The sequence below is a fragment of the Solea senegalensis genome, linkage group LG2 (assembly GCF_019176455.1).
Source record: "Solea senegalensis isolate Sse05_10M linkage group LG2, IFAPA_SoseM_1, whole genome shotgun sequence".
NCBI classification, from domain to species: Eukaryota; Metazoa; Chordata; class Actinopteri; order Pleuronectiformes; family Soleidae; genus Solea; species Solea senegalensis.
Genome location: NC_058022.1, coordinates 13,106,275 through 13,132,850, shown reverse-complemented (window position 1 = coordinate 13,132,850; position 26,576 = coordinate 13,106,275). Strand labels below are relative to the sequence as shown.

At 40.1% G+C, this 26,576-nt stretch overlaps 1 protein-coding gene across 2 annotated transcripts in view; it reads right to left on the bottom strand.

Annotated features, from left to right (window-relative positions):
- Positions 1–26,576, bottom strand: part of abca12 (ATP-binding cassette, sub-family A (ABC1), member 12) — a 68,076-nt gene that overhangs the window by 30,636 nt on the left and 10,864 nt on the right. Inside the window, exons 12-46 of one of the 2 annotated variants that reach the window (XM_044015027.1) lie at positions 25,779–25,924; positions 25,371–25,504; positions 24,189–24,319; positions 23,506–23,670; positions 22,976–23,184; positions 22,748–22,881; positions 21,633–21,747; positions 18,449–21,055; positions 17,832–17,944; positions 17,483–17,663; positions 16,823–16,935; positions 16,467–16,647; positions 15,808–15,920; positions 15,464–15,644; positions 15,239–15,351; positions 14,960–15,027; positions 14,498–14,640; positions 14,275–14,405; positions 13,947–14,089; positions 12,823–12,978; positions 12,381–12,598; positions 10,106–11,050; positions 9,544–9,650; positions 8,285–8,391; positions 7,694–7,893; positions 7,480–7,556; positions 6,218–6,348; positions 4,921–5,085; positions 4,025–4,189; positions 3,584–3,779; positions 3,236–3,375; positions 2,148–2,267; positions 1,898–1,988; positions 1,384–1,563; positions 639–966 (exon numbers count right to left, since the gene is read on the bottom strand). In XM_044015027.1, coding sequence (XP_043870962.1) covers positions 639–966; positions 1,384–1,563; positions 1,898–1,988; positions 2,148–2,267; positions 3,236–3,375; positions 3,584–3,779; positions 4,025–4,189; positions 4,921–5,085; positions 6,218–6,348; positions 7,480–7,556; positions 7,694–7,893; positions 8,285–8,391; positions 9,544–9,650; positions 10,106–11,050; positions 12,381–12,598; positions 12,823–12,978; positions 13,947–14,089; positions 14,275–14,405; positions 14,498–14,640; positions 14,960–15,027; positions 15,239–15,351; positions 15,464–15,644; positions 15,808–15,920; positions 16,467–16,647; positions 16,823–16,935; positions 17,483–17,663; positions 17,832–17,944; positions 18,449–21,055; positions 21,633–21,747; positions 22,748–22,881; positions 22,976–23,184; positions 23,506–23,670; positions 24,189–24,319; positions 25,371–25,504; positions 25,779–25,924 — 8,447 coding nt within the window. The remainder of the gene's footprint in view (positions 1–638; positions 967–1,383; positions 1,564–1,897; positions 1,989–2,147; positions 2,268–3,235; positions 3,376–3,583; positions 3,780–4,024; positions 4,190–4,920; positions 5,086–6,217; positions 6,349–7,479; positions 7,557–7,693; positions 7,894–8,284; positions 8,392–9,543; positions 9,651–10,105; positions 11,051–12,380; positions 12,599–12,822; positions 12,979–13,946; positions 14,090–14,274; positions 14,406–14,497; positions 14,641–14,959; positions 15,028–15,238; positions 15,352–15,463; positions 15,645–15,807; positions 15,921–16,466; positions 16,648–16,822; positions 16,936–17,482; positions 17,664–17,831; positions 17,945–18,448; positions 21,056–21,632; positions 21,748–22,747; positions 22,882–22,975; positions 23,185–23,505; positions 23,671–24,188; positions 24,320–25,370; positions 25,505–25,778; positions 25,925–26,576) is intronic. The other variant, XM_044015035.1, reaches the window with a different exon arrangement.

The window sequence follows — 26,576 nt, the reverse complement described above, 5'->3', positions numbered from 1 at the left end:
AATACCACACATCCATATTTCACAGCTATCATGTCAGGGACTGAGTTGAGTAATGAATCAAAATGACAGAGAGGCGAGAATCATCATATTGTATGTGTGGTTCAGAGGGCAGCCAAACACAATGGCCCTCTAGTGCTTCTTAGATGAGATACCAGCACTGTCTTAAGTCACACTCATGGGCAACCACAAAAACAGCTATCATGCTCAAGCAAGATTTATTAGACATGGTGTTGTGTAGTGATGCTGTTAATTCCAAACCCATGTTGTACTGCACATACACTATAAAGATGAGTGCTGTCCTTTGGGAGTGCATATTAAAGGCCCGGAGGCTGCCTGAGTGTGTATATGCACAGTTTTGAAAAAAGGAGGCATCACCACGGTGAATAGTCTTTCACATGGTGCGGAGTCAATTATAACGAAATGAAATGTTCTCATGAATGAACACCAAGTGGAAAATGAATAATGAGCAAGAGCACGCATTATTCCACATCACTGCCTTCTCAGGGAGGCTGTGTATCTTGTGTTTCTTTACATTTCCATGCGTGCATTCATTTGGGAGTACGCTCACACTGTATCTGTGTGTGTTTGTATGTATTTGTACAGTATGTGTGTGCGGCCATGGATTTAGGGGGACTCACTCATCCCGGAGATGGCACGGGTAGGGGAAGGGCTGCAGCTGGACGGCTGGCTCTGTGACTCTGTGCCCAGCGTGAGTTTCAATGATAGCCCGATCGATGTTTTCCTGGAGGTAGATGAAGCCCCGGTTGTAGCGCATTGTCAGGCTGGCCACGATGTGTGTGTCCTTCACATAGTATGGATTCCGGACTCTGTCGGTACGCATGACATTGTCCATATGCATACGGATAGTGTAGCTGACTTTGGGAGGCAGGGAGGATGTGGTGGAGGATGCCCTGGCATGGCGGCTCCGTGATGAGTCTTTGTCTTTGGGAAGCTTGAAAATGACACCTGAAAGACAGATAAAACCACCGCACTGCATTATTCTTGTACTGAAGGGCAATACTTACATATCTGACTATCACTGTTTTCCTTGTCCTAGTTACTGTGACCCTGACTTAGATCATAATGAGATGCATTGTAACAGGCATGGCTGCCTCAGAAATGTTTTATAGGGGCCAAAGAGGGGGAAAATAATGCAAAAAAAACAAAACACAAAATGGACTCAAGCAGAAGTAGCATAGAAAAACACTAGTGACACATTTCTGTGTAATTGGCTCCCTGTAATTGTCTTTTTTTAACCACAAACTAACATATACAACATTAAATCCATAAAAAAAAATGTAAAATGTATATGAAATTTAATGTAAATCACCCTTTCTGTTGAGATTCTTCTTTCATAAACCATGTCAGTCAATCGTTACTTACTTGCATAGAGATTGCGATTTTTTGCAAGTTCCTGAGCTGCGGTGTTAAGCTGCTCTTCAGAGTCGTAGCCACGGTAACGGTCAAATTGGATACAGGAAGACAGGTCCATCATCAGGTTAGACAAAGTGGTGATATGATCCAATATTTGTTTGTTGTTTTCCAGCATTACTGTAATGTTAGCTTTAGAAAAAGAAGGGAAGAAAGACAGAAATCAGTCTCTTTAAAATCCAGATCAAAATACGGAAATTTGACGTTGCCTTTTCCCACCTCATTTGATCACAAATTAGAAATACAGTCTTTAGCTAAATGCAAGGTAATGTAATACAGCACAAAGTCAGACCATGTGGGGCTTAATGTATAATCATATAAATGGGAGATGTTTTTAAATCATGCTTAAATGAGTGCAAGGTGTCTTTTAATTACAAGAAGCGATCTAATTTTCTTACAATGTGGATATTCTAACATGCAATATGGAGGGGAGGCATGCAAAGTAAAACCTGATATCTGCACTTACAGAAGTTCTTGAGTGTCTCTTTCATTCTGTCAACATTGATGTCTGTCTGCATCTGGATGAAATTCTTCACAAAAGGGTTGCCAAGGGAATTCTGACAGGCGAGAGGGAGAGATGAAGAGATTACGCACAGCATTCAGTAGCTGAGAGCCGAGCAGGACCGCTGCAGAGTTCAACGCTAGATTTTCAGATGAGCAAGAGCGAGATGGCTACAATAATCTGATATGCACAAGACAGCTCTGAGGCTTCATACCTGCAGCATTGGCAACGTGTGGCTGAGTGTTTCTGCGGAGTTTATGATGTAGTTGGAAGATTCGATCCACTCTTGTGACTGTTTCCTCAGGTTTGCGAATTCCTGCAGGGTGGTATTGGCCTGGGCAAAGTGAGGACAAAGAAGAGAACATGAAAAGTCTGGGCATCAGCAATATTTCACCACTTTCTCTCTGTGTGCATGTTTGTGTCCATTTGAATCCGAGTTGGCGTCAGTATACCAAGAATGAATTCAAACATGGTCCAACTTGAACCTAAATAAAAGATGGTGGTGATGAATATTAACATCTATACACCCCCTGAAACTTTGCATTCCTTGTTAAATGTTAGTGGACGCTACACAAGAACACAAGGTAACCATAGCCTTAAAAAAGTCAAAAACAGCAGTGGTTTAAAAAAAAAGAAAAAAAGAAATAACCTACTGCTAAAGCTCAGGGATTTTGGAGGATTTGGAACATAAAGTTCATGGTGTTGAGGAAAGTGCAAACACCAGGATCTACTGACTGTGCTGGAAAACAGATAAAGAAAAGATCATGTAGATGCCCTCACAGGTGTGCTACCTTAGTCATTGTTGTAGACTGTAGATTAACTGTCAGTTAATCATTTCTATGAGTGATAGAGATATTAATAAATGATGTAGTCCTGTATGTCCATACCCTGTACGCCTCTCGGATAGTAAACAACCCAATAACAAATAGAATCTGAAATTCATTTCTACGCCAAATACACTGTGACATTCACAGTAATGACTCGTGGGTGGGTATTTTTCTTATTAGTGTTAAAGAGTGTTTCAACTATGTAACACAGTTTGTTGTGTATTGTAATGTCAGTCTCCATGCTGCATGTTTCAAATGATAAATATTGCATGTTTTTAAGTGTCCTGAACTCTGTTTCTATTACCACTGATTTCTGTCCATTTTATTGTTGTTCTGCAAACCTTAGTTTTATATTCTGTCTTTAGGGAGACAGTAAACAACCACATTGAATGGGTACTGGGCAGGACTGAATGATTTTTTCTTTTATTTGTATAACATTTGTTACGTGTGAATTTGCACTGTAGGCCCCGCATACCTTCTCCATTATGTTCCTTGTGACTGGAGTGTCAGGGGTGAACAGGATTTGTCCCATCAGCATCGGTTTGAGGAAGGCCCAGGCTATGGCTCCTCCTGTGGTGTTGACCATGTCCAGGTACATGTTCATACAGAACGGAGCTACACAGGAATGGGAGGGATGAAAATCATTCTTTGTTGAGCTGAGCACGAGCATGAGCAGAGATGTTTCCACACATATCAGAAATTCAAATAAATGACAGTACAAGATGTCTTTTTAACAGAATATATAATATCTTGTCACTTTTTCAAGCTTCAACAATCCCATGAAAAACAGACTGCAGTGATCATATCTGTCCTCTCTACGTACTGGCATTTCGGGGAATCTTGAATCTCTCAATCATCTCCTCCCTCTGCTGGTTGTGGGGGGAGGAGGGGCTTGAATGTGACGCTGTGGTCAGCTTGGTTATTCCAAACACAGCCACGATACCCTTAGTGCACAGCGCTTTAGAGAGGGTGACGAACGTAGCATGGTTGGACTTGCTGGGCGTCTGTCCTCGGGTCATCTGAGGGGGAAAGAGAGCTAGAGACTGAGAAGTGGATCATAATTTCCTTGAATTAAAAATGTAAATGAGAACAAAAAAATAATAATGCTTTGCTTGTTGTATTGGTTGAACACATCGGAGAAGGGACGCAGGAGTATAGCACCAAAATATTTGGATTGTTTTTTGGGAAAAATGAAAGGTGAGTGATCAAACAAGCTGAGCAAACACAACAAATGAAGCACTACACAGCAGTAAAGAGTGCATACAAGGTTAAATTCACTGGAGGCGTCCGTGTCAAGGTCCTCCATGGAGAGCAGGTATGTTTGCAGTTGACCGATGGTAGGAATAATCTTGTTCATCACATCTACCACAGCCTCTGCCATATCAAGCATCACTGTTGCCAAGCTCTGCAGTTCTTCAGACAACACCACCTGAAAGAAAAGGATCGACATTAAAACATAACTCTCTTTATTATTCTTTTGTCATGAAAGAGGACAGCACCAAAGTCATTTGAACGAAAGTGATGAAAGCGTGAATGGAAAAATGCTCTAATAAGATAATTTCCCATAATTTCATGCAATGACAGATTTTTTTTACAATTATAATTCACCATTTGTCGGTTCTTGTCTTCACACTTTGGTTTCTCTCATTTTGTACTGAAATAATGTAATGAAATATGGAAATGACAATGTATGTAACTAACAACTGCAGTTTCAGCTGAAAGAAAATATTGTACATGGAGTGAAGAAGAAATCTAAAAAAGAAACAAATTTTAATTATTGCATCAAGGTAACTAGAACTGTTTGTTTTGGTGGGAATAACAGTGATTGCAGTCTTACAGCAAATGGAAAATAGCAGTTACAGTCTAAAAGCTTTTTTTTTTTGTTAATAAATGTGAGGTAAAGAGAGCTTTGTCTAGGGAACAAACATTTCTTGCATAAATGCACTCCTCTCTGACTCATCTACTCTTCAAAACAAACCAACCGCAGCATCAAACATGTAACTTAACCCACAAAAACAATTTATTTTCCAATTCAGCCACTGTAGAACGATGAATTATCATCCAATATACAAAGTCTCTACATATCCAAGAAGTTAACTGCTGAGAAAAGGGAAAAAAAGAAAAGAAAACAAGTTATTTTTCCTCTGTCAAAAGCCTTACTCTGTAGATGAGTTTTTCAGTGTTGACATGTCGAACCACCAGCAGCACAAAGCTGTACCACTCTGTCGTACTCATGGAACAGAAAGTCTCCAGGATGGTCAAATCAGTCATGCCCATGGTCTCTGTGGAGTTGCATTGATGTAGGCTGACCAGCCAGGACAGGATCTGTACAAAAAACATCCAAGACACATCCAAGTCACATTTTAACAGTCACAGTCAGGTATGAACTGATTCTGTCCACATATGCAGGTTTTGATGGGGCCTAAGACTACTACTCCTACTACTACTACTGTGGAACAATTTCACCTCTCTGAATACAGGAATGTTGGGTTCAAATCACACAAGTGTCAATTGTCAACCAGATCCGATTGTTCAGTGAAGGCTATTATATTACATATATATATTATAACATTCATGAATCACACAGGTCAGCTACATCTCCTTTTAGTCTGATTTTACTCACACGAACAGTATTGTGCCAATTCAAGTTGACAAACTGCCGACTTCTTACACATATTCTGCAGTGAACTCCCATCTACTCTTGTAATTCTGTATCCATTTACACTTAAGTCAGCAGACTGACTTCTGACTTATTTCTGACTTATTACAAAATGCACTTTCTGTGCCATTAGCTGATGGTTCTCTTGAAATGACAGTGAAATCACATTTATCGCTGTAGCACCATCTTTCAGTATTGTATAAACTACATCAGTCGCCAAATACTATGATCCAATACTATGTCTACAAAACAAAACTACTTTGTGCTCCCTAACTCGTTATTTGCTCCCTGACTTGTTATTTGGTGCTCCCTGATTTTTTATTGGTGATTCTGTCCATGGGCGGGCCTTAGGAAGCTGCCTGCTGATTGGCTCAACAAGTCAGGGAGCAAAGAACAAGTTAGGGAGCACAAACAACAAGTGTATTTTAAAGCAAATAAAATACAATAATTTTGAATGATAATTTGCAATTTGTGTATTTTGATTTTGTGGTTAATTTTTGTTTGCTCAATTCATAAAGTGGTGTTTGCTTCTTAAAAAGTGCTGCTTGCTTCGTGAAAAGAGTTGTTTCATAATACTGATACACATCTAATTCCCTAAGTACTTCTCACACATGGCCTGTGGAAGCTGACAGCCTTCAGGCAAACATGACAAAAATTACAAAAAACATAAAAAACATTGATCTGTATTTCTTAATTCACATGTTGATTCAGACTCAGAGTCTTCAGGTTCACAAAAGGCAGTGACTAAATGTTTCATTGCACACAGCCAGTATGTAGATTAGCATGCAGCTGGCTCACCTCTAAATTGTTGTTTGGTAGAATAGAATTCATCAGCAGGTCCAATACTGCGGGATCGAAATCCATGTGTCGATGAACATCCAGAACAAAGGCAGTTTCATTCCTCAGCAGCTCACCAATCTTCACCACCCCTGAAAAGTGAAGTAATATTATTTGTTTGTCTTTTTATAAGTGCTCGACTACGGAAGCCGAGAGCGGCCATGACTTTCTGCAGTTTGCATGTTCTCCTTGTGTGTGTATGGGTTTTCTCCGGGTTCTCCGGTTTTCTCCCACAGTCCAAAAACATACAGATTTGGGGATTAGGCAAATTGGAATAAAACGGTATAAAATGGATAGATGGATATGTGTGTGTGCTTGCATGAACATGCGGCTATATTTCTGTATTTTGTAAAATCTGGTAACCTACTTGAATTGAGAATGAAGTAACTGTTTTAAACACTGAGGGTCGCAGTACAGTATATATCACCTTTATAGCACCTGGACGTCTAGAAAAGTGCAGCTGCAGAACGGGCTTTACGGCTTCAGAAAGTGTCTTCACATTCATCTTCACATGTAGCTTCCAGGAGCCACTTTTTAAAAAACTGTTTTCTCGGCCAGCAAGTTACAATGAAGGAGACAATTTACAGGAGCAACAATCATGGATAAGTGGCGAAATAGGCTGATGTGGGCAACAGGTCAGAATTAATGAGCAGTCGGTTGTTATGGAAACAAGGTTTGAGAGCTGCTTTTTTATTTTCATGGTTAGACTGAATGTGACTATGGCCTTAAATCAGCACAGTTCAAATCTTGGACAATCACAATACACTAAATCTACAGCCAAAAAATTATATATACATTACATTTAAATGAATTTTATAGAATGCATTTTTCTTAATAGATGGGGGGAATTTATTTTGGATACATTTCTCTGAATACTGTTTCTACATGTGATTTTCTAGATCTGCAAACTGTGTGGCAAATCTATGAAATCTCTAGTAAATCAATAAGCTAAAACAACCACAAACAAACAAACACACACCAGCACTACCAACATAAAGACATAAGCAGAAGGCAGACTGTGAAAGAAATATGAATCATAGAGTACTGGCTACATTTGAAAGTGGTGTTTTATTATTGTCACAATTTTCTTTTTTAATTATTATTAATGTAATTACATTTTTAACTGAGCAGGATAATGTGTATTGTGTTCCACATTCCATGTCCCATCCCTAGTATTAAAATCTAAAATACAGAATCTGTTATGACAAAGTCAAATGTCTCACCTGGGGAGCTGATGTTAATGTTGAGAGTGTACAGGCTGCTGGTGTTAAAACCCAAACTTTCACTCAACGCAGCGGTCCTGTAAATAAATAAACACACACACAAGAGTAGTTTGATTAAACATTTACGTATATTATACCAAAGGGATATTCGGGTGAACAAACGTCTGAAAAAACCTTTCAAGGAAAGGCATTTACATAAGTTGAATGCCAATACCAGTTTGCCTCGACACTGTAGGTTGTAGGTTCTCCAATGAAGGTCTGGAACATGGCTTCAGTCAGAGCACTTGTGTCTGTTATCAGGATCTCAAACAGGGTCTGCAGGCCGGGCATGAATGTGCCACAGAGAAGACCAGGCTCGATGGAAAGGTGCCACAGCAACAGATGCACAAGCTCCGTATCCTCCAAGGTACACACCTACAATCAGTCACATGAGCAACAATAATTGGTTATTAGTTTCAACCTATTGTGATGTGGACATGTACAAATTAAACACATTTAAGAATAGAATATGAATTGGTGGTCTGTTGAAAGTTTTGCTGTCAGTAATTTTCACTTTACCATTCTGGTCTGAGAACACTTTAATGATTTATGTTTGGAAGCTTTTTATGTATTAGCACCAATACAATGGCTTTCGGCACTGAATAAAAACTGCATTAGCGTCACTGTCAGCTTGCAAAAAACAATCTTGTTCAAAAGTGTCGCAAACCAAATGGCAGAGTAGTGTTTTCAGATATTCTGAATAACTACTTCTCCCACATTTTGATTTATGACAAATGAGTAATACTGGCAGAGTTAATGCAGAAACCTGGGCTCTCAGTTTGGCAAGATTCTCTTCGAGCGTCTGGTCTGTCTCGCTGATTTGGAAGAGCTCAGCGATGGTTTCGAAGGTCTCCTCCATGAGCAACAGGTTTTCTGTGAAGGGACAGGAAGATAATTAGGGTTAGAGAGGTTATTAGACTAGGACGGAAAGATGGTCTGGAAAAGGAAAAGAATGGCAATAAGGTCAGTGAAGTGACAGAAAAACATGACATCCCACTGGGCTTCATTACGACTCATGCCATTACAAGGCAGCAAGCAGCAAATGATGCTCTTAAAGTGAAGTCCCTGTTGCAGGAGTGATGGGGCCATGAGAAGGCCAGCAGAGCTAAACGCTGTCTTGCATTAACCCGACACAATGTAGGATTTCAACATAATGTCTCCAAGATTATTTTGATGGTACATGAACTTACAACAGGATGAATGTCAACCCTGTCAAAGCCTGAGCTCGTCTGCACCGCCTGCATTGGCACTATGTAACTTCATTTTTTACGCCATATGTACGCTAGAAGTCCTGCTTCAGAGTTCACCGGTATTATTGGCTTGTCAGCGACTGCACATGTGGAGGGAATAATAGAGTGATAATAGATGTGATAATAGAGTATTTAACAAGGCCAAAATTAGACAATGCTGATGTTTGATCTCTGGGGACTCAACACCTGGAGTTCTTTACAATAGCAGTTTCCTCTGCGTGCATGTGCGACAAATATATGCAGCTGTGCTGAGAAGTGAGGCTGCTCTTAGTTACAAAGTGATTCTATGCAATAAAAACATTATCACACAAACACAGGCACTGATTAAAAGGAGGTCATGGATGTCCACTTGTGTGTGTGAGGGGAGACGTTTAGCAAAGGCAGACAGGATAAGTGATTGAATTCTACTTCGCTAATGAGATTTAAAAAGGTGCTGAGTGGCTTTTTGCTGGAGAGGGGCCATATGGCCTTGGGCTCTTTGGGAGCTCAAGCTTAGCTGGTGTGAAGTCATATTCCCCATATCTCCAGAATGAATTATGCTGTGCAATAATCATGTTTACAACAACAACAGCTTTTACATAACGTTTTACGGTCTTGCCATAGTCTTGCAGTCGCTATGAAGGTCAGAGAAAGAGGTGTCACAGCATGTATGTGAACACACAGTACAGGAACAGTGGGTGCTTCACAGCACAGTAAATATCAGAGTGAGCTTGTGTGGGATCAGATCATTTGAGTAAAAACTGAGTACTTCTCTGTTGAAATAGTGCAATGTTACCTTCAGACTCGCTGGCCAGAGCCCTGGTGATATTTTTGAGCAAAGACGAGAATGGAAAGCTATCGGGAATCATATGAACAACATTCACCAGGAGATCCATTGATGACCTGAGAAAAAGGATTACATATGAAACAGGGGCTGACAGAAACAAAATAATGCTAAAAATATTCCTAAAGCCACAGTACTGTCTTAGGGCACCACTAGCTTTGTTGTTTTTCTGTGTCTGTGATCTTTGGCATTGGGATTGTAATGACTGGTGGGCATGTAACAAAAAAAAGAATGAAGATATTTCTCGACTCAGGGGAAACTGAGGTTGGGAAGCAAAATATTTAGTATCTTAGTAATACAAAGCTAAATGCAAATCAGTGCAAAAGTATTCCTTTAAGAAAGCCATGATTATAGCCGTGCTATTGTTTCATCCAAGGATGTGTTCCAATAAAGTAATTGAGAGATAATTACACTGTAGGGTCATTATAGCATTGTTAAAACACAAATACATTTAAAGGTGGCCTAATACTATTGCCCAGTGCTGTGAATTTGACCAGAAGCAATTAAAACTTACATCTCAAGAGTAGCAGGTAGTGTAACAAAGGAAAGCACCCCCAGCACTGCATTTATGGTCTCTTCTTGAGAGTTGTTCAAGCCCCATGGCATGTCACTGGTAGCTCCTTTCAACACTACATTCAGATCAGGATTGGCAAAGACCACGTGAATAGTGTCCATAATTTCTACTGTAGAAGGAGGGACAGCGAGGGCTTTGAACATGGCAGGATAGTCGATGGCGAACAGCTCTGTGAAGTCATCCATGGGGTCTCTCTGTGGCATCATTAGGGCCTCACGTTTGTGTCGGCTCCTCACTGTGTGGTTACTGTAAGTGCTTTCTGGCAGAAACATACCATGATGTTGACCCATTGGAGGCAGAGGCCCACTGGTTCTCACAATCTGCCTCAGCATTGCAATTAGGTTTCCAACTAAGCCTTCGAAGAGCTCTGTATTCGCAGGCAACTCAACGTTCATCTTGTTCAGGAGCGACAAGACACCCTGAAGGATGTCGTACATTTTGGGCAGCACCTGCATCAACAGGTCTACTCCGAATGCTTCAGTTGAGGTCAGCCATGCAAACGACTTGGTCACCATCTTTACAAGCAAGCTTGTGTCATTCGACATAAGGACCCGCTCCAAAACGCGGTAAGCCATAGGATCTTCACCTAATATCTTCAATTCAGTCACCTGTTCGACCACTTTTCTCAACATGTCAGTAATAAAGGCCTCATTGAGTGTTGAAAAATCCCCCTGTATCATGGAGAAGAAGTCCGCTGAGCTGATGTTGGCAGAGTTTAGGAAGATCATGGCCACATGTTTGAAGAGGTCCTCTGAGGAGCTGCTGTTGAGAAGATGGGAGTTGTTGACGATGAAGATCAGTGCTTCCTCTACAGTTTCAATGTGAGGATAGAGGAATGGCGCCACATTGAGCAGTTCTTCTGAGAGCATATTTATCGAGGACAAGCTACAGAGAGGAGAAAATGTTGGGTTAAGTTCGCAGTGTAAACTGTTTTTTTTTGTTTTTTTTAAACGGACAATTTTTCATTTATCCCATTTCCTAAACACCACGATTGTAAAAAGCCTACTCTATATTTGACCAGAAGTAAAGCTTCTTCCTCAGTTGAGTCAAGTTTTATTCTGTACTTCTGTGCTTAGTTTTCCAATTTCATCCTCAATATATTGTGGAGTTGTTTCACTGTGATAAATGATCTATAACTCATGCAGTCAGACCTGATTGATTCCCCGCGATAAACAGAATGTGATCATTATCACCATGCCTGGCTCATTATTGCTGCTGGCACATAAAGGGAAATCAATTTTAAAAGGATATCGCACTTAGCTGAATTCATGGTTAAGCCACTATCTGTGCACGATTTCCTGTTTCCGTCCAGACTCGCGTTAAATTAATCGAGGTGAATGCAAATCTGGTCAGTCCATTTCCACATGTAAGTATGTGTGCATCAAACGGGCTTGATTGAAGTGCATTGTGGAAGCAGTTTATATCCCCTCACGTCATTCAGTACACATGTTCAACTTGGTTTTAAACGCAAAATACATAATCATTCAACAGTGTAACAGCAGCTCAATGCATTTTGGCATGGTTATGACAGTCAGCTTAAGTTCAAACTGAGCATCAGAATGGGAAAGAAACAGAATTTTCAATGTGGTGTGAATGTTGGTGCCAGACAGACTGGTCTGAGTATTTCAGAAACTGCTGATCTTCTGCCTGGGATCTGGGATTTTCATGCACAACCATCTCTAGGGTTTACCAAGAATGATAAACACTAGTATCCAGTGAGCAGCAGGTCTCTGGGCTAAAATGCATTTTGGGATGCCTGAGGTCAGAGAAGAACGGTCAGACTGGCTCGAAATGAGAGAAACCCTGCAGTAACTCCAATGACCCCTCTTTACAACCACGTTATGAGGAATATTATCTCTGAACACACAACACAGTGAAAATGTGAAGCAGGTGGACTACAGCAGCAGAAGACCACACCATTATGTGCCCTGTGTGCCAAATAAAGTGGCCAGTGATTGTACAAATAAGACTAGTGTCTCTGAATAGATCTAGACATTCAGCAGCCAATTTCCATGGACAAGCATACAATGTTTCCACTACCACAACCGTTAAATACAATAATGCCATGACTGCATGACACTGTCCTGTCCTGCTCAGTGCGGTCCACCGAGGCCTCTGTCGATGGAAAAAAACAGAGCATACAGCGAGGGGGTTCCTCCTGTGATTTCTGATCATTCTGCAATTACGTCATCTTGTTGTTACTGTAAATAGTCACCTGTTTTGTAGCTGTACACCCTGGAGCTGCTTGTACCAGTAATGCTGTACCTCAGGGTTCAGTGGCCAGCCTGCCAGTATAGAGAGGCGGTCAGACACAGCCATGATGAGCTCCTCTGTCACATGTGTTTGGTTAAGAGTGACCTGGTACATAGACCATATGATCTTGACAATTCGGGCAGCTGTGGCATTGGCAGTCATTGGTTCCACACCCATGTGCTGTACAAACAACAGACGGCAGAAATGAACCGTTAGCGTTTGGCAGCTTTCTCTGTGTGTCAACACTGCCACCAAGTGGTGGAACCCTTGACTGTAACTTGCACTGGTAAGATTTTTTTTAGGGACAGTATTTAATATTTTATTTTAGTCTGAGAGAAAAAATCTATATATAACACTAATGTATAAAAATATATATATGTTGATTCCCTGTACCATGTACTCACAGTCATGTCCACATTCAGGGCTTCAGCATAGGCATCCAAAACAGGCTGGAGGCTGATGTTGCACCACATATACATGGTTGCAGAGCTTAAGCCTCCTGCCTGTCTTACTGGTTCCCATAGACTGAGCGCTTTACTGCACTCCAATGTTCCATTAGCCTAGAAAGAGAAATATACAGTCAATAGGAATCATTGTGTTTCAAACGCTTTGTTCAGGAAAAAAACCAGTTCAGAGCAAAAGAAAAAAAAACAAAAAACAATGGGAAACAAAAGGCAGACACAGGGGAAATATCATAATCTCTCTGCTCTTGCAGTTTAAAGAATATAAAGAAAAGGCCAGCAGTCTCACACAGGTATCACCATTTCTCACAAGCACGTCAAACGTCTCCAGCTAAGGATTACATAAAACACCTTTAGACACTAAAGTAATAATGTTCTGCCACACAACGCAGTACACTTTCAGAACACTGGCTTGACTCGGCTTATAATCTTATCACCACATTACAACAATGTTTATTGATGTCTGATTAATTACATCACTGTGAAGCTAATAGCACATTACGTAAAGCACAGAAGACATTATGCAAACTACAAGTATTGATAAAAGATTTAATAAAAATATTCAAACAATTGATTTCATTCAATGATTTCCATTGAAATCATTTGTTGTTTTTGGATCTTCTTTGTCAATAAATGTATTGTATGGTCTCATTTGAATTAAGAGGTGGAGAATACTGTCCTTTTTTGTTCATGTGTCTTTTTTATATGCCAACAAAAAATATATTGACACTGTTACAGTGTAATTAGTATTATGCAAATATAGCCCAGACTACTGTAATAAGGGGAAGCACAATAAAACATTTATTCAGTCAATAGTTGTGTCTTGATCATCTTCATCTGTAAAAAGTGTTTTGAATGATAAGTAACGTTGTACGTGCCTATGCCGGCAGGTACAATGGATGGGTTGTACACATACAAACACTGTTTTCATCATCTATTATCACTAAATCGACTGTGATGCCAAGATTTCAGTGACACGTGGCAGCGAATGACTGAAGAGAAACCAACTGCACAGTGTTGAAAGTACTGTATGTGAAAAATTCAACCACAGAGAGAAGCGGTCTAACCTGCTGAGCTGCCTGCACCGTGCGTTCCGTGGAAAACTGAATTCTTTCCATGACTTCAGACAACACAACAGAGGAGCTGTTCGCAGACACTAAAACATCTGTTATCAAGGTCACCAAAGGAACCTGGAGGCTTTGTATCATCACTGAGAGGAAGAAAAGACAGAGTTTGGCTTGAAAAATGTGGTCACATAAACTTGGAAAACAGCAACTACATCAAGTAAAAATCTGAAAATTGTTTGGTGCACATACAATTGGAGTCTTGCTTTTACTAATTACTGCAGTATGAATGATTACTTTCACTTCCAACAATGTATCCTTGTTTTCTTACCATTCCCTGCTTGCATGTTTTTCACGACAACTCCGATGATTTTTTCAAATAGTGGGACCACAGATGAGATATTGTGCCACAACTCTGTTCCCTCGATGGAAAACAGTAGGGCTTGGAGCATCTTTTCAGGTCTGCAATGAAACATGGGGCAATGGGGCAATTACAAATTCACAAATGCTTGCTATATTACCAGCAGAGCGCAATGAAGTGCGATTAAACTTACTTTTGCCACATGTCTTCGTCTACCTGTCTGTTTATCATCTGATTCAGGAGTGAAGGAAGGTGGGCAAAGAGCTTCACAGCCTTGACGACTGAGTGAGGTAACTCAGGGATTCCCATCAAAACATTGCTCACGTGCTCGCCCAACTGGTGACAAAAAAGGGAGAAATTAGCTAGAATGAAATGATTAAACGTTGTGCTGCATGTGTCCTTTGATCCAGGACGTGTGGTATATAATGCAGAGCATTGAAAAAACAATTTGTTCTTTATTTCTATCTGTGATCATATCTGTTGTTTTATCAGCATGAAATGTAATATTTTGACTTAATCCGCTTTAAAATTTGCCTATGGTTGTGTTTGTTTTTTGGTCCTATGACCTTACACTAAACTCATGACCTTATAAAATAAACTTTAAAGAAAATAAAAGCAACAGAACGTGTGTTCATATACACAATGTAAGCCTTACCTGGCCAATAATCATGGGCACATTTTCTAGGGATCCATTTTCAAAACTTGCCCAGAGACTCATATTGCCTGAAATCACAGAAGATATTCACAATGTGAAATATATATATATGTATATGTATGTATATACATACACATATCACACATATTTATATATGTGTATATATATATATATATATATATATATATATATATATATATATATATATATATATATATATATATATATATATATATATATATATATACACCTAGCAGTGACAGTGAGAAGCTGACTTGCCTTGGTCAGACATCAAGATGGACTGAGTGATGTTAATGACAGCAGAGATGTAGGCCTTTTCTGTGCAGTTTGGAGGCAGAGAGCTCTGGATTGTCTCCATCAGATTCAAAATCCTTGGGAAAGGAAATGCAAATAGTTATAAATATTACTATTGTATTATTACTTCACGCAAGCCTTGATCACAACGCAGACATTTTTTGAGTAAAATAACAGCGCATCACTCACATTTGATTCCAGCTGTCTGGTCCACTGATCATGGAGATGCTCTCGAAGTATGTGGTCACTATTTTGAGTCCAGGCAGCAGGTACACAGCAAACATTTCTGGTACTGTCTGTTGGACTATGCTCTCAGTTGTGTCGAGGATCAGGAGGACGGTGGCACGTGATGAGTCATAGCTCATATTGCCTGAAACCACAGAAGATAATATTCACAATGTGAAATGTATATATATATATATAGATATAGATATAGATATATACATACATATATATAGATATATATATAGATACATGTATCTATATATATACATACATGTATATATAGCAGTGACAGTGAGAAGCTGACTTGCCTTGGCCCAACATCAAGATGGACTGAGTGATGTTAATGACTGCAGAGATGTAGGACTTTGCTGTGCAGTTTGGAGGTAGAAAGCTCTGGATTGTCTTCATCTGATTCAAAATCCTTGGGAAAGGAAATGCAAATAATTATTTCACGTCCGAACATGACTCATGAACTTGCAGACAGTGCGGCAGCATCAACTTCACGTTTCTGTTTGGTTTAGTATATCCATCTAGACCAGTGGCTGTTCACTGTCATCCCTCAGATGTAGATGATAATTTCTATCATATTTATTAAATCGGACCAAATTTCCCAAAGGTATGAAATGAAGGCAATTCATTTCCATTAACTGGTTGGTGGGACAGGCCAGGGTGTGTGTGTCCCCCAGCGCCATATGTCAGCTGAGATTGGCACAGCGCCACCCCACAACCCTCCGGTGGAGGATAAAGCGGTACATAATGGATGGATGGAGGGTTGGTGGGACAGTGCAATTAAAGGCACCTTGAACACCAACGACAAGGAGGTGATCTTAGAAAAATGCTAATGATCAATGTCTAAAATGTCTATATATCTATATAAATATGAATAAATAAACATGTATTACTACTATACGCAAGCCTTGATCACAACACAGACATTTTTTGAGTAAAATAACGGTGCATCACTCACATTTGATTCCAGCTGTCTGGTCCACTGATCATGGAGATGCTCTCGAAGTATGTGGTCACTATTTTGAGTCCAGGCAGCAGGTACACAGCAAACATTTCTGGTACTGTCTGTTGGACTATGCTCTCAGTTGTGTTGAGGATCAGGAGGACGGTGGCAAGTGATGAGTCATAGCTCATATTGCCTGAAACCACAGAAGATAATATTCACAATGTGAAATATATATGTATATATATATATACACACACATATATATACATATATATACACATATATGTATGTATATACATACAGATATATATATATCTCTATATATACATACATGTATATATAGCAGTGACAGTGAGAAGCTGACTTGCCTTGGCCAAACATCAAGATGGACTGAGTGATGTTAATGACTGCAGAGATGTAGGACTTTGCTGTGCAGTTTGGAGGCAGAGAGCTCTGGATTGTCTCCATCTGATTCAAAATCCTTGGGAAAGGAAATGCAAATAATTATTTCACGTCCGAACATGACTCATGAACTTGCAGACAGTGCGGCAGCATCAACTTCATGTTTCTGTTTGGTTTAGTATATCCATCTAGACCAGTGGCCGTTCACTGTCATCACTCAGATGTAGATGATAATTTCTATCATATTTATTAACTCGGACCAAATTTCCCAAAGATATGAAATGAAGGCAATTCATTTCCATTAACTGGTTGGTGGGACAGGCCAGGGTGTGTGTGTCCCCCCCCAGCGCCATATGTCAGCTGAGATTGGCACAGCACCCCCCACAACCCTCCGGTGGAGGATAAAGCAGTACATAATGGATGGATGGAGGGTTGGTGGGACAGTGCAATTAAAGGCACCTTGAACACCAAGGACAAGGAGGTGATCTTAAAAAAATGTTAATGATCAATGTCTAAAATGTCTATATATCTATATAAATATGCATAAATAAACATGTATTACTACTATACGAAGGCTTGATCACAACGCAGACATTTTTTGAGTAAAATATCAGCGCATCACTCACATTTGATTCCAGCTGTCTGGTCCACTGATCATGGAGATGCTCTCGAAGTATGTGGTCACTATTTTGAGTCCAGGCAGCAGGTACACAGCAAACATTTCTGGTACTGTCTGTTGGACTATGCTCTCAGTTGTGTCGAGGATCAGAAGGACGGTGGCAAGTGATGAGTCATAGCTCATATTGCCTGAAACCACAGAAGATAATATTCACAATGTGAAATATATATCTATATATCTATATATATATACATACATATATAATATATATATATAAATATATACATACAGATATATATATATCTCTATATATACATACATGTATATATAGCAGTGACAGTGAGAAGCTGACTTGCCTTGGCCAAACATCAAGATGGACTGAGTGATGTTAATGACTGCAGAGATGTAGGACTTTGCTGTGCAGTTTGGAGGCAGAGAGCTCTGGATTGTCTCCATCTGATTCAAAATCCTTGGGAAAGGAAATGCAAATAATTATTTCACGTCCGAACATGACTCATGAACTTGCAGACAGTGCGGCAGCATCAACTTCATGTTTCTGTTTGGTTTAGTATATCCATCTAGACCAGTGGCTGTTCACTGTCATCACTCAGATGTAGATGATAATTTCTATCATATTTATTAACTCGGACCAAATTTCCCAAAGATATGTAATGAAGGCAATTCATTTCCATTAACTGGTTGGTGGGACAGCCCCTGCGATGGACTGATGAACTGTCCAGGATGTGCCCCCCCCCAGCACCCTAGATAATGGTAGATAATGGATGGATGGAGGGTTGGTGGGACAGTTCAATTAAAGGCACCTTGAACACCAAGGACAAGGAGGTGATCCTAGAAAAATGCTAATAATCAATATATATATGTATAAATATGCATAAATAAACATGTATTACTACTTTACGCAAGCCTTGATCACAACACAGACATTTTTTGAGTAAAACAGCGCATCACTCACATTTGATTCCAGCTGTCTGGTCCACTGATCATGGAGATGCTCTTGAAGTATGTGGTCACTATTTTGAGTCCAGGCAGCAGGTACACAGCAAACATTTCTGGTACTGTCTGTTGGACTATGCTCTCAGTTCTGTTGAGGATCAGGAGGACGGTGGCACGTGATGAGTCATAGCTCATGTTTGGCTGGATTAGGAACTGTAACGAACCCTCCACAATGTCCATCATGTTCTGTTTCAAAGGGGCTGGCAGGGGTATCAGCATTTTAAGAGGCTGAACTGCTGCGAAGATGACATCAAGGAAGTGATCGCTCTGTAGGCCACCTGGTTGTTCTGCCACCATTAGGGCTTGCTTCAAGGAGTGGGTAATATTGCTAATTATTGAGAGGTAAACCTGTTCATCATCACTGAGAAAATGAACCATTGTCTGCAGCAGGTGTTGAATGTCTGTCAAAGGAGCAGATGTGTTTATGGAGGGGTTTCCCCACTGGAGCATGTTTGTCAGGACCAACTGGACATTTGGTTGTTTCATCCAATTCTCTGTGAGGGTGAGGTATTGCTTAATTTGGGTCTCAACAGCATTCAGAGTAGTTGTATTGAACATGTAGTGTGAACCGAAATTGTCACCTTGAACCTGTAGCTGAAACTTTATGAAGTCAAACAAGTGGTGAAGAATCTGAACAACTGTCAGGCCAATCTTACTCACTCCTGCACCATCTATTGGGTGCTGCAGGCTATTAATCAGGACCTCAACTTGGTTACTGACAAACATTGAGAAATTTGTCTGTGCCAGTTGTGATGTGACTTGCATTTGTGTCATGTAGAAAAATGGTTGGAGGAGCTCAGAGATGGAGCTGTTGCTGCTGATGTTTTCCAACTTATTCAAGTACCACTGCATAATCTGCAAGCTCACATGCTGAGCATACATTGGGTCCTGCATCAAGGCACTGTCAGTGTTGTTAAATGGTTCCATATTGGCGATCAGCTGCATCAGATGCTCCACCACTTTGAGTTCGTTCATGATCTCGGGAGTGTTCAGGTGGTTCAGCTGGAGGCTCAACTTGATATTAGCCAGAGTGATGTTCAAGGTATCCACAAAAACCACGTATGGCTGAGAGCTGAAGTCAATTTTCATGACATCTTCCAAAGTTGCTTTGACAATTAATGGGATAAGAGAGAGAAATGCTGTTTGATTGCGGAGCTCGGGTACCTGTGTCAGGAATGTGCTGACACCACGTATCAGGCTCAAAGCACACTGGGCTGTGACATTCAGGTCATGCTGCGGTTCGAAACATATGCGAGTATTGACAATCTCAATCAGATTAACCATCAGGTTGTTAATGTTAGCAGCTCCAGCTAGGGCAGCAAAGTCATTTAACTCCTCAAGGGTTAGGTTTGACTGTCTCAGAGCATTCTGCACATCAGACACAGAAATATTTGGTTTGGCCATGAGCAATTTGACTAAATGAAGAATCTGTCTGGATGTTTGTACAGCCGCAGAATCCTTTGGAGCAAGGAGAAGTGAAAACCAAACTCTTTCAAGTTCTTCATATTCCCGTCCCTCGACAAAGCGGTTGGTTGCATCTATTGTCACTGTGACAGTACCGTTGCCTGAGAGCATCAATTCAAATATTTGGTCGAGGAAATGTAAGATTTCTGAGATTCCAGTCAAACAGTCCTGGCCTGTTGCACATTTGGACATTTCATTCTGCAGAGATTTGAAGTCATTGAGAAAGCGAGTTGCTTCGTGTTGGACCTCTGATGGAAGAAATGATACAAATTTCTGGATAACAATGGTCTGGGCAGCATCTGGTCCAGCTTGAGTCAGGTTCTGAAGAACCTCTGGGGTGAGGAGTTTGAGAAAGTCCTGAGAAAGCAGGTGTAGATCAGTGACTTGTCCCGCGGTGAGCTGCCCACTTGGTAAAGCAACTTGTTTGATTCTCCTTAGTCTGAACATAGACATCACCAATTCTTGAAACTGGCGTATGTACCCAAGAATGATGACAGCTGGGTCACCATCGCTGGCATCAGTCACTGTCTTCAATAACTCCACGGCACTAAGGATGGCCTCTACAGCACCGGTTGAAGTTTTGTTGGTGAAAGGCTGGATGAATTCTCTGACTTTGGCAACAAGGTCTGGGTGGAAGTAGTCTGAGTAAGTGAGCAGACTGTGCCCCATGATGTGAGGGAGCGCTATGGTGAGGTTACCCTCCATTGACAGGAAGTGCATTATCAGCCGCTCAAGCTCAGGCAGCGTTGGGTCGGACTCATTGAAGTTGACATAGTGCTGGTTTTCCCTTCCAATTTTTGAGGCAATATCAAGCAGAGTGGAGATATTAACGGGGCTGTCACTAAAGAGCAGAGGCAACATTCGTCCCAGACCTGCTGACTCAAACAGGTTACTAATGGCTGGAGTCATGACATCAAGGCTGCTGTTAGGGAGGATGGAGACTTCCCGAAGAAAAGTATCCAGGTTAATCAGCAAACTGATCAGGTATCCAGAGACTGTGTCTCCACCTTGAGAGAGTTCGTCATTCAAAAATGTTATTGCCTGGTTTTTATAGATGACACCATACACTTGCTGCAGAAAATTCAAGGTTCCTTTGAGAACACTGCCGAGAAAAAAGAGAAGAGAAGAAAAACAACATGATAATCATATAACTCGTCTTTGTATGCGTTTGTATTTATTCTGGTGTTATAAGCCCCCACTCAGGATTCTGCATTTGTGTTACAAAACACCAACAAAAGCTTAACATTATAATATATAAATATCCATGTATTTTTTTGTTAATCTGTAGAAAAGATGAAGTGGAAACAGATCATTTTGTTGTTCTGTGGAGTTATGCACAACAACTATTTCCTCACTGTTTACTGAGACTGACAACCCAACAATACAGTATTCAGTATTCATTGCATTCAAGCTACTGTTTGGTTCATTTTTTTAACCAGCCAACAAAGCACTTGGCCTATTTTCAGTCTTTATACAGTACTGAGCTTAACTTAGCAGCTGCTGGTTGTAGCTTCAGTGATACCGATCTTCTCAACTCTCCACAAGAACATCCATCAGGAGTTGAATGTTAGTAATAGGAAAATAAATTTAACCTTAAAAAATCTACACAGTGCATTCATTGTTTCCACATTAACTCAAATATGACATGATTTTATTAAAAATCTACAAGCTTAACTTACTTGACCACCAATTCTTGATTCGGTGACATCAAAGCCTGAGTTACTGTCTGAACAAACTGTGGCCAGTTGAAACCAGTGTCACAGGTTAAGGCTGAGGTGAAGAAGTCGGTCGAACCTGAAGAGATAGTTACAAAAACAACATTTCACACATACTTTTAGTGCATTGTTTTGTATTGTATTGTAATGCATTCATTTGCTGAGATAAACAATAATTAAAATTTTGAGTAACACAGTTTTAGCTCTTATGCCTAGAATTTGTATTTTCAACTAATTCCAATTTTCCAAAATAAACTAGTGGAGCTATATATTTATTTTACTTCCAGCCACTTCCTCTCAGCAGATCACCAGCTTTTTCAGTGTTCCTCATATTTGAATCGGCAGAGAGAAAGACCAAGTCCTATTTGTCTAAGATCAACCTTGAAAAGGTTATCCATGCCTTTGTTACATCCAGATTAGATTATTGTAACTCCCTGTACGTTGGCTTGGACCAATCCTCTCTTAAACGCCTTAAGCTCATTCAAAACACTGCCACTCGACTTCTCTCCAGCAAGAAAAAGGCACAACCACGTCTTGGCTCCACTGGCTTCCGGTCTGTTTTAATATTGATTGTTTTTGAAGCCCTCAATGGTATGGACATTCTATATCTTTCTGAGCTCTTGCTTTGCCACACCCCAACCAAAGCCTTAAGCTCTTCTGACCAACTGCTGCTGGAGGTTCCTAAAACCAGACAGGGCCTTTGCTGCGGCTGCCCCCAGACTCTGGACCAGTCTCCCCCTCTATATTAGAACCTCCCAGAGCCTAGAGATTTTTAAATGCTCCCTTCAAACCCACTTCTTCTCTCTTAATGAGCACATGCACGTGTTATGTTTTATTATTTATACTGATTACTTGTAATTTTGTTGTTTTTATTCTCATCTATTTATGTATTTACGTATTTTTGTACGTAACCTGTGCCCCCTTCTGTACAGCACTTTGGTCGACTGCTGTCGTTTTAAAGGTACTCAAGAAATAAAGTTTGAGTTGAGAAGAGAAGAGAAGAGAAGAGAAGAGAAGAGAAGAGAAGAGAAGAGAAGAGAAGAGGAGAGAAGAGGAGAGGAGAGACGAGACTCACTCACAGTTTACAGGTTGAGGTGTGACACCAGGTCTATAGTTCAAAATCCAGTAAAGAGTGTGGAAGTAGTTCTTTACACTTGGCCAGAGTTCTGTTGTCTCAATGTGTTCTCCTACATCCACCATGAATGAGAGAACACTACAAAAAAAGAAACAAAGAACACTTTTGTTACGTCTAAAAGCAGATAGACAGAGCATTTTTCTTTAAAAAAAATGTAATTTTTTTTAACAACCTTTGTTGAAGAGTCCCAACAAGATCTTGCGTGATGTTGACTTGCATCCAGTTCATCGAATATGCTCCACCTAGCTCAGAGACCAGTCTGCTCAAAAGCGAATCAAGTTGCATAGTGCTCTCTTGCATTTTGTGCCACTCGGAGAGAATCATGGGAAGGGTTGCGGTGGCATTTATACGGCTTGTGATTGCGTCGTACACCTCTTGTGCCTGTGAAAACATCATGTGAATTAGAATAAAAACACACTTAAAACTGAGATGAATGGCAAAAAGTTGTCTAAAAAAAGTCTAAAAATCATACCAAAAAATGATTTAGAGCTAAGTAAAAAAGTTTACTGAAACATCATTGGTTATTGTTTATTCATTAAGAGTTCAACAAACACTTCATTAGGACCGTGTGGAATTAGAATATTCAGAGTTCTAAATCACCATAGGTGTATGGCCATGAGAAATATCCAAAATAAACTTCTAAAAAGTGTGGAGTTTCCTGACAAGAAAACACAAGAATCACTTATGAAACACAACTTTTACCTTCTGAAACAATGGCATCCACTCCATCAGTAGAGCTTGTTCTAAAGTAGAGCTGTTTTGGCAGATCACTGATCTCCACACCTCAATGTCTACGCTCTCGGTGTTTAAGAGCCACTCGAAGGGTTCCAGGACGTTGTTACATGTCAGATTATCAGATCCCAATGTCTAGTAATATAAAAGAATAGAAGAAAAAAAAGCAGTTGAGCTGTCTGCTACCTTTTAATATTTTACTATACCGTCATAAAAACTGTAGTCTTTTTTTCTTTGTCACACACCAATTTCTGCGATTGTAAATGTAGCAGTACTGGCAGCTACAGCTTCAAAGCTACAGTAAAGTATAATTGCCACTTCAAATAGTCGTGCAACATTAAAAATCCATGCTGATCAGTACTGTCGGTCAGCTCATTTTTATTCGACTCTGTGATTCTTTTTACTCGATTTGATAACTCGTGAACTTGACAAAGTCGTTGATATAAATGAGGACGAAGAGATCTTAAATTGACTTTTATATGACAGCGTCCACTACATGAGAAAACTCTTTCCATTTCTATCCTGAAGACATTTAAGTGGTGTTCAATCAGGTTTTTAATAAGCGATCTGACAAACAAAGCAAAACAAGCATTGTCTTCAACCAAAAATCATACATTTTCTCCATAGGGATTCATACTCAAAGACTATCACACCTGCTTAACACCTTCCAACACGCTGTACAGGACACGATCGATCCAACCGCTTGCCAGAGACTGGTTTGTCATCAGTGAGAGATAGACCCACTGGAGGTTGGTGGCATCTTTCAGAACATTATCCATCATTTCTGTTGACCAATAAGAGAGTTAAGAACAAGATGCACTAAACAGTGTAATTCTTTCAGTCATTCATCTTCTACCACTGTATCCTCCCTTTGAGGGCCACCAGGGGCGCTGGTGCCAATCCCAGCTGATATACTGTAGGGCAAAAGGCAGGGTTCATCCTTGACAGGTCACCAGGGCCACATAGAAACAGACAACCATTCACCCTCACACCTACAGTATGGTCAATTTAGAGCAGTGGTCCCGAATTGAAATACTATTGAGAACCTGATCATTTTTATTTATTCATCTGTATAAACCACTGTATGAGTTGTCCTCCCCCTGACACCTCACCCGCCCACCCAGGGGGGCCCGCCCCACTATTTGAGAAGTACTGATTTAGAGTGTCCAGTTTCACTAATCCCTATATGTGCATGTTTGTGGACTGAGGGAGGAAACCGGAGAACCCAGACGAAAGCCACGCACACACGGGAAAAACATGCAAACTCCATGCAGAAATGCCCTTGTTCTGTCTGCGAACCAACCGTGTGGCCCTAAACAGCGTCATATTCAGTGGTAAATTATATAATTTGGTTTTACGCGACACAAAAAGTACATTTTAAACAAAACTCCAAAGTCACACGAGTAAAATCTGTTGTGCAATATAGGCAAATCCCAAGAGGTAGTTCTTTAGTGTGCACATTTCCCACATGGTAACTCCCCCTAATCCGTCATTCCTTTAGCATTTTCTACCTTTCATTCAGTCCCCTGAGAAAGGGTGTGCTGTGGTTCAAATAACCTACACTGAATACAGTTTGCACATTTAACAACAATAATGCTATAATGACTTCAGCAGAGTACAAGTTGTGCTGAGTCACTGAACATAAATGCAAGTGTATGTCCTGCCAGCGTGTGAACTCTTGGATTTAGTTTCTCTGCTCTTGCTTTTTGATTGTAACAATTGAGACCAAGAGTTAGTGCTCACTAAGATTCAGTTCAGATTTTCTATCAAAATACATTCTATTCTAACGATGATTCAATGCGACTGTAATGACTTGCATGTTACACATCTCTTACCTTCCACCGTGTCTAGGGCCATTGTTCCTGTCATCAGGGACTGGAATCCAGTTTGGAGGACGCTCTGAACAACCAGGTCCACCTCGGGGACAAGTTTTACAATCGCCAACACCACTTTACCGACCTCCAAAAACCTGCCAATGCATATGGTCAAACTTAAGATACAAGCAGAAAATGTGCATATTACAATGTAAATGAAACTTAAAATTTTCAGTTGGGAATCTTTGAACAAAGGCAAAAATAGAAGGCCATACTTACCATTATTATACTATATATATAATATACTATATATATTATACCATTATTTTCTTCCACTTGAACCTCTGTGTGCCATTAGCTTTTACGTTATGATGAATTTAATTTACGGACAGCATACATTATGGAGAGAACAGACAACACTGTACTTACAGCTCCTCGTCTAAATTTTGTGGCAGAGTGTCTACGCTACGGCGGCTCCTCGTGCTGTTGGAATCTCCTGGAGATAAACCTCCAATAAGACTTTTGGCAAAAGACAAATCATGTAGGGCGACGTCTCTACTCCATGCCAGGAGAATCTGAGAATGATACAGGTGATCGGAGAGAAAACAGTTAGAGATACAAATAAATAAATAAATAAATAAATAATCACTGAAGCTGAGGGAAATCACACACAAGTGAGTCAGTGTTTCTTTTCAAAGCAATGCAGCAGTCACAAACGTGAAAATGTGTTTTGTATATTTAAAAAGAGCTGTATTTAAGCAATGTATTGTATTAATTCATAAAATTAATATGAGATTAGTCAGAGATTAAGTAAACATTACATTACAATGGTACATCAGTATATTCACAACTTAAAAAAGTTAATTTACAGCGCACAAATTCTGTTTATAACATAGAAAAGTGTAGCTCCTCGTAACTCCCTCTTCCATTCACATACGATTGGTTCCTCTAACTCCCTGACAATGTTAACTTTCTGGTTTCTAACCTGGATTGCAGTGCCTTTTTTAAAAAACTAGTTGCATAACTTAGATATAGCCTCTTTAAGTATGTTCACTGATTTGATACTCACACAAAAGGAATCCTATAGATATTTAATCCCTAGGTACAGAAGGATAAAGCTGAGATCGCATGAACTGGTTAATGATTTGCACTTCAATGCATGTCATTAGCATTACCATTAGTATTAAGACACATGGGCATCATTGTTACAGGTAAGCATCATATGAC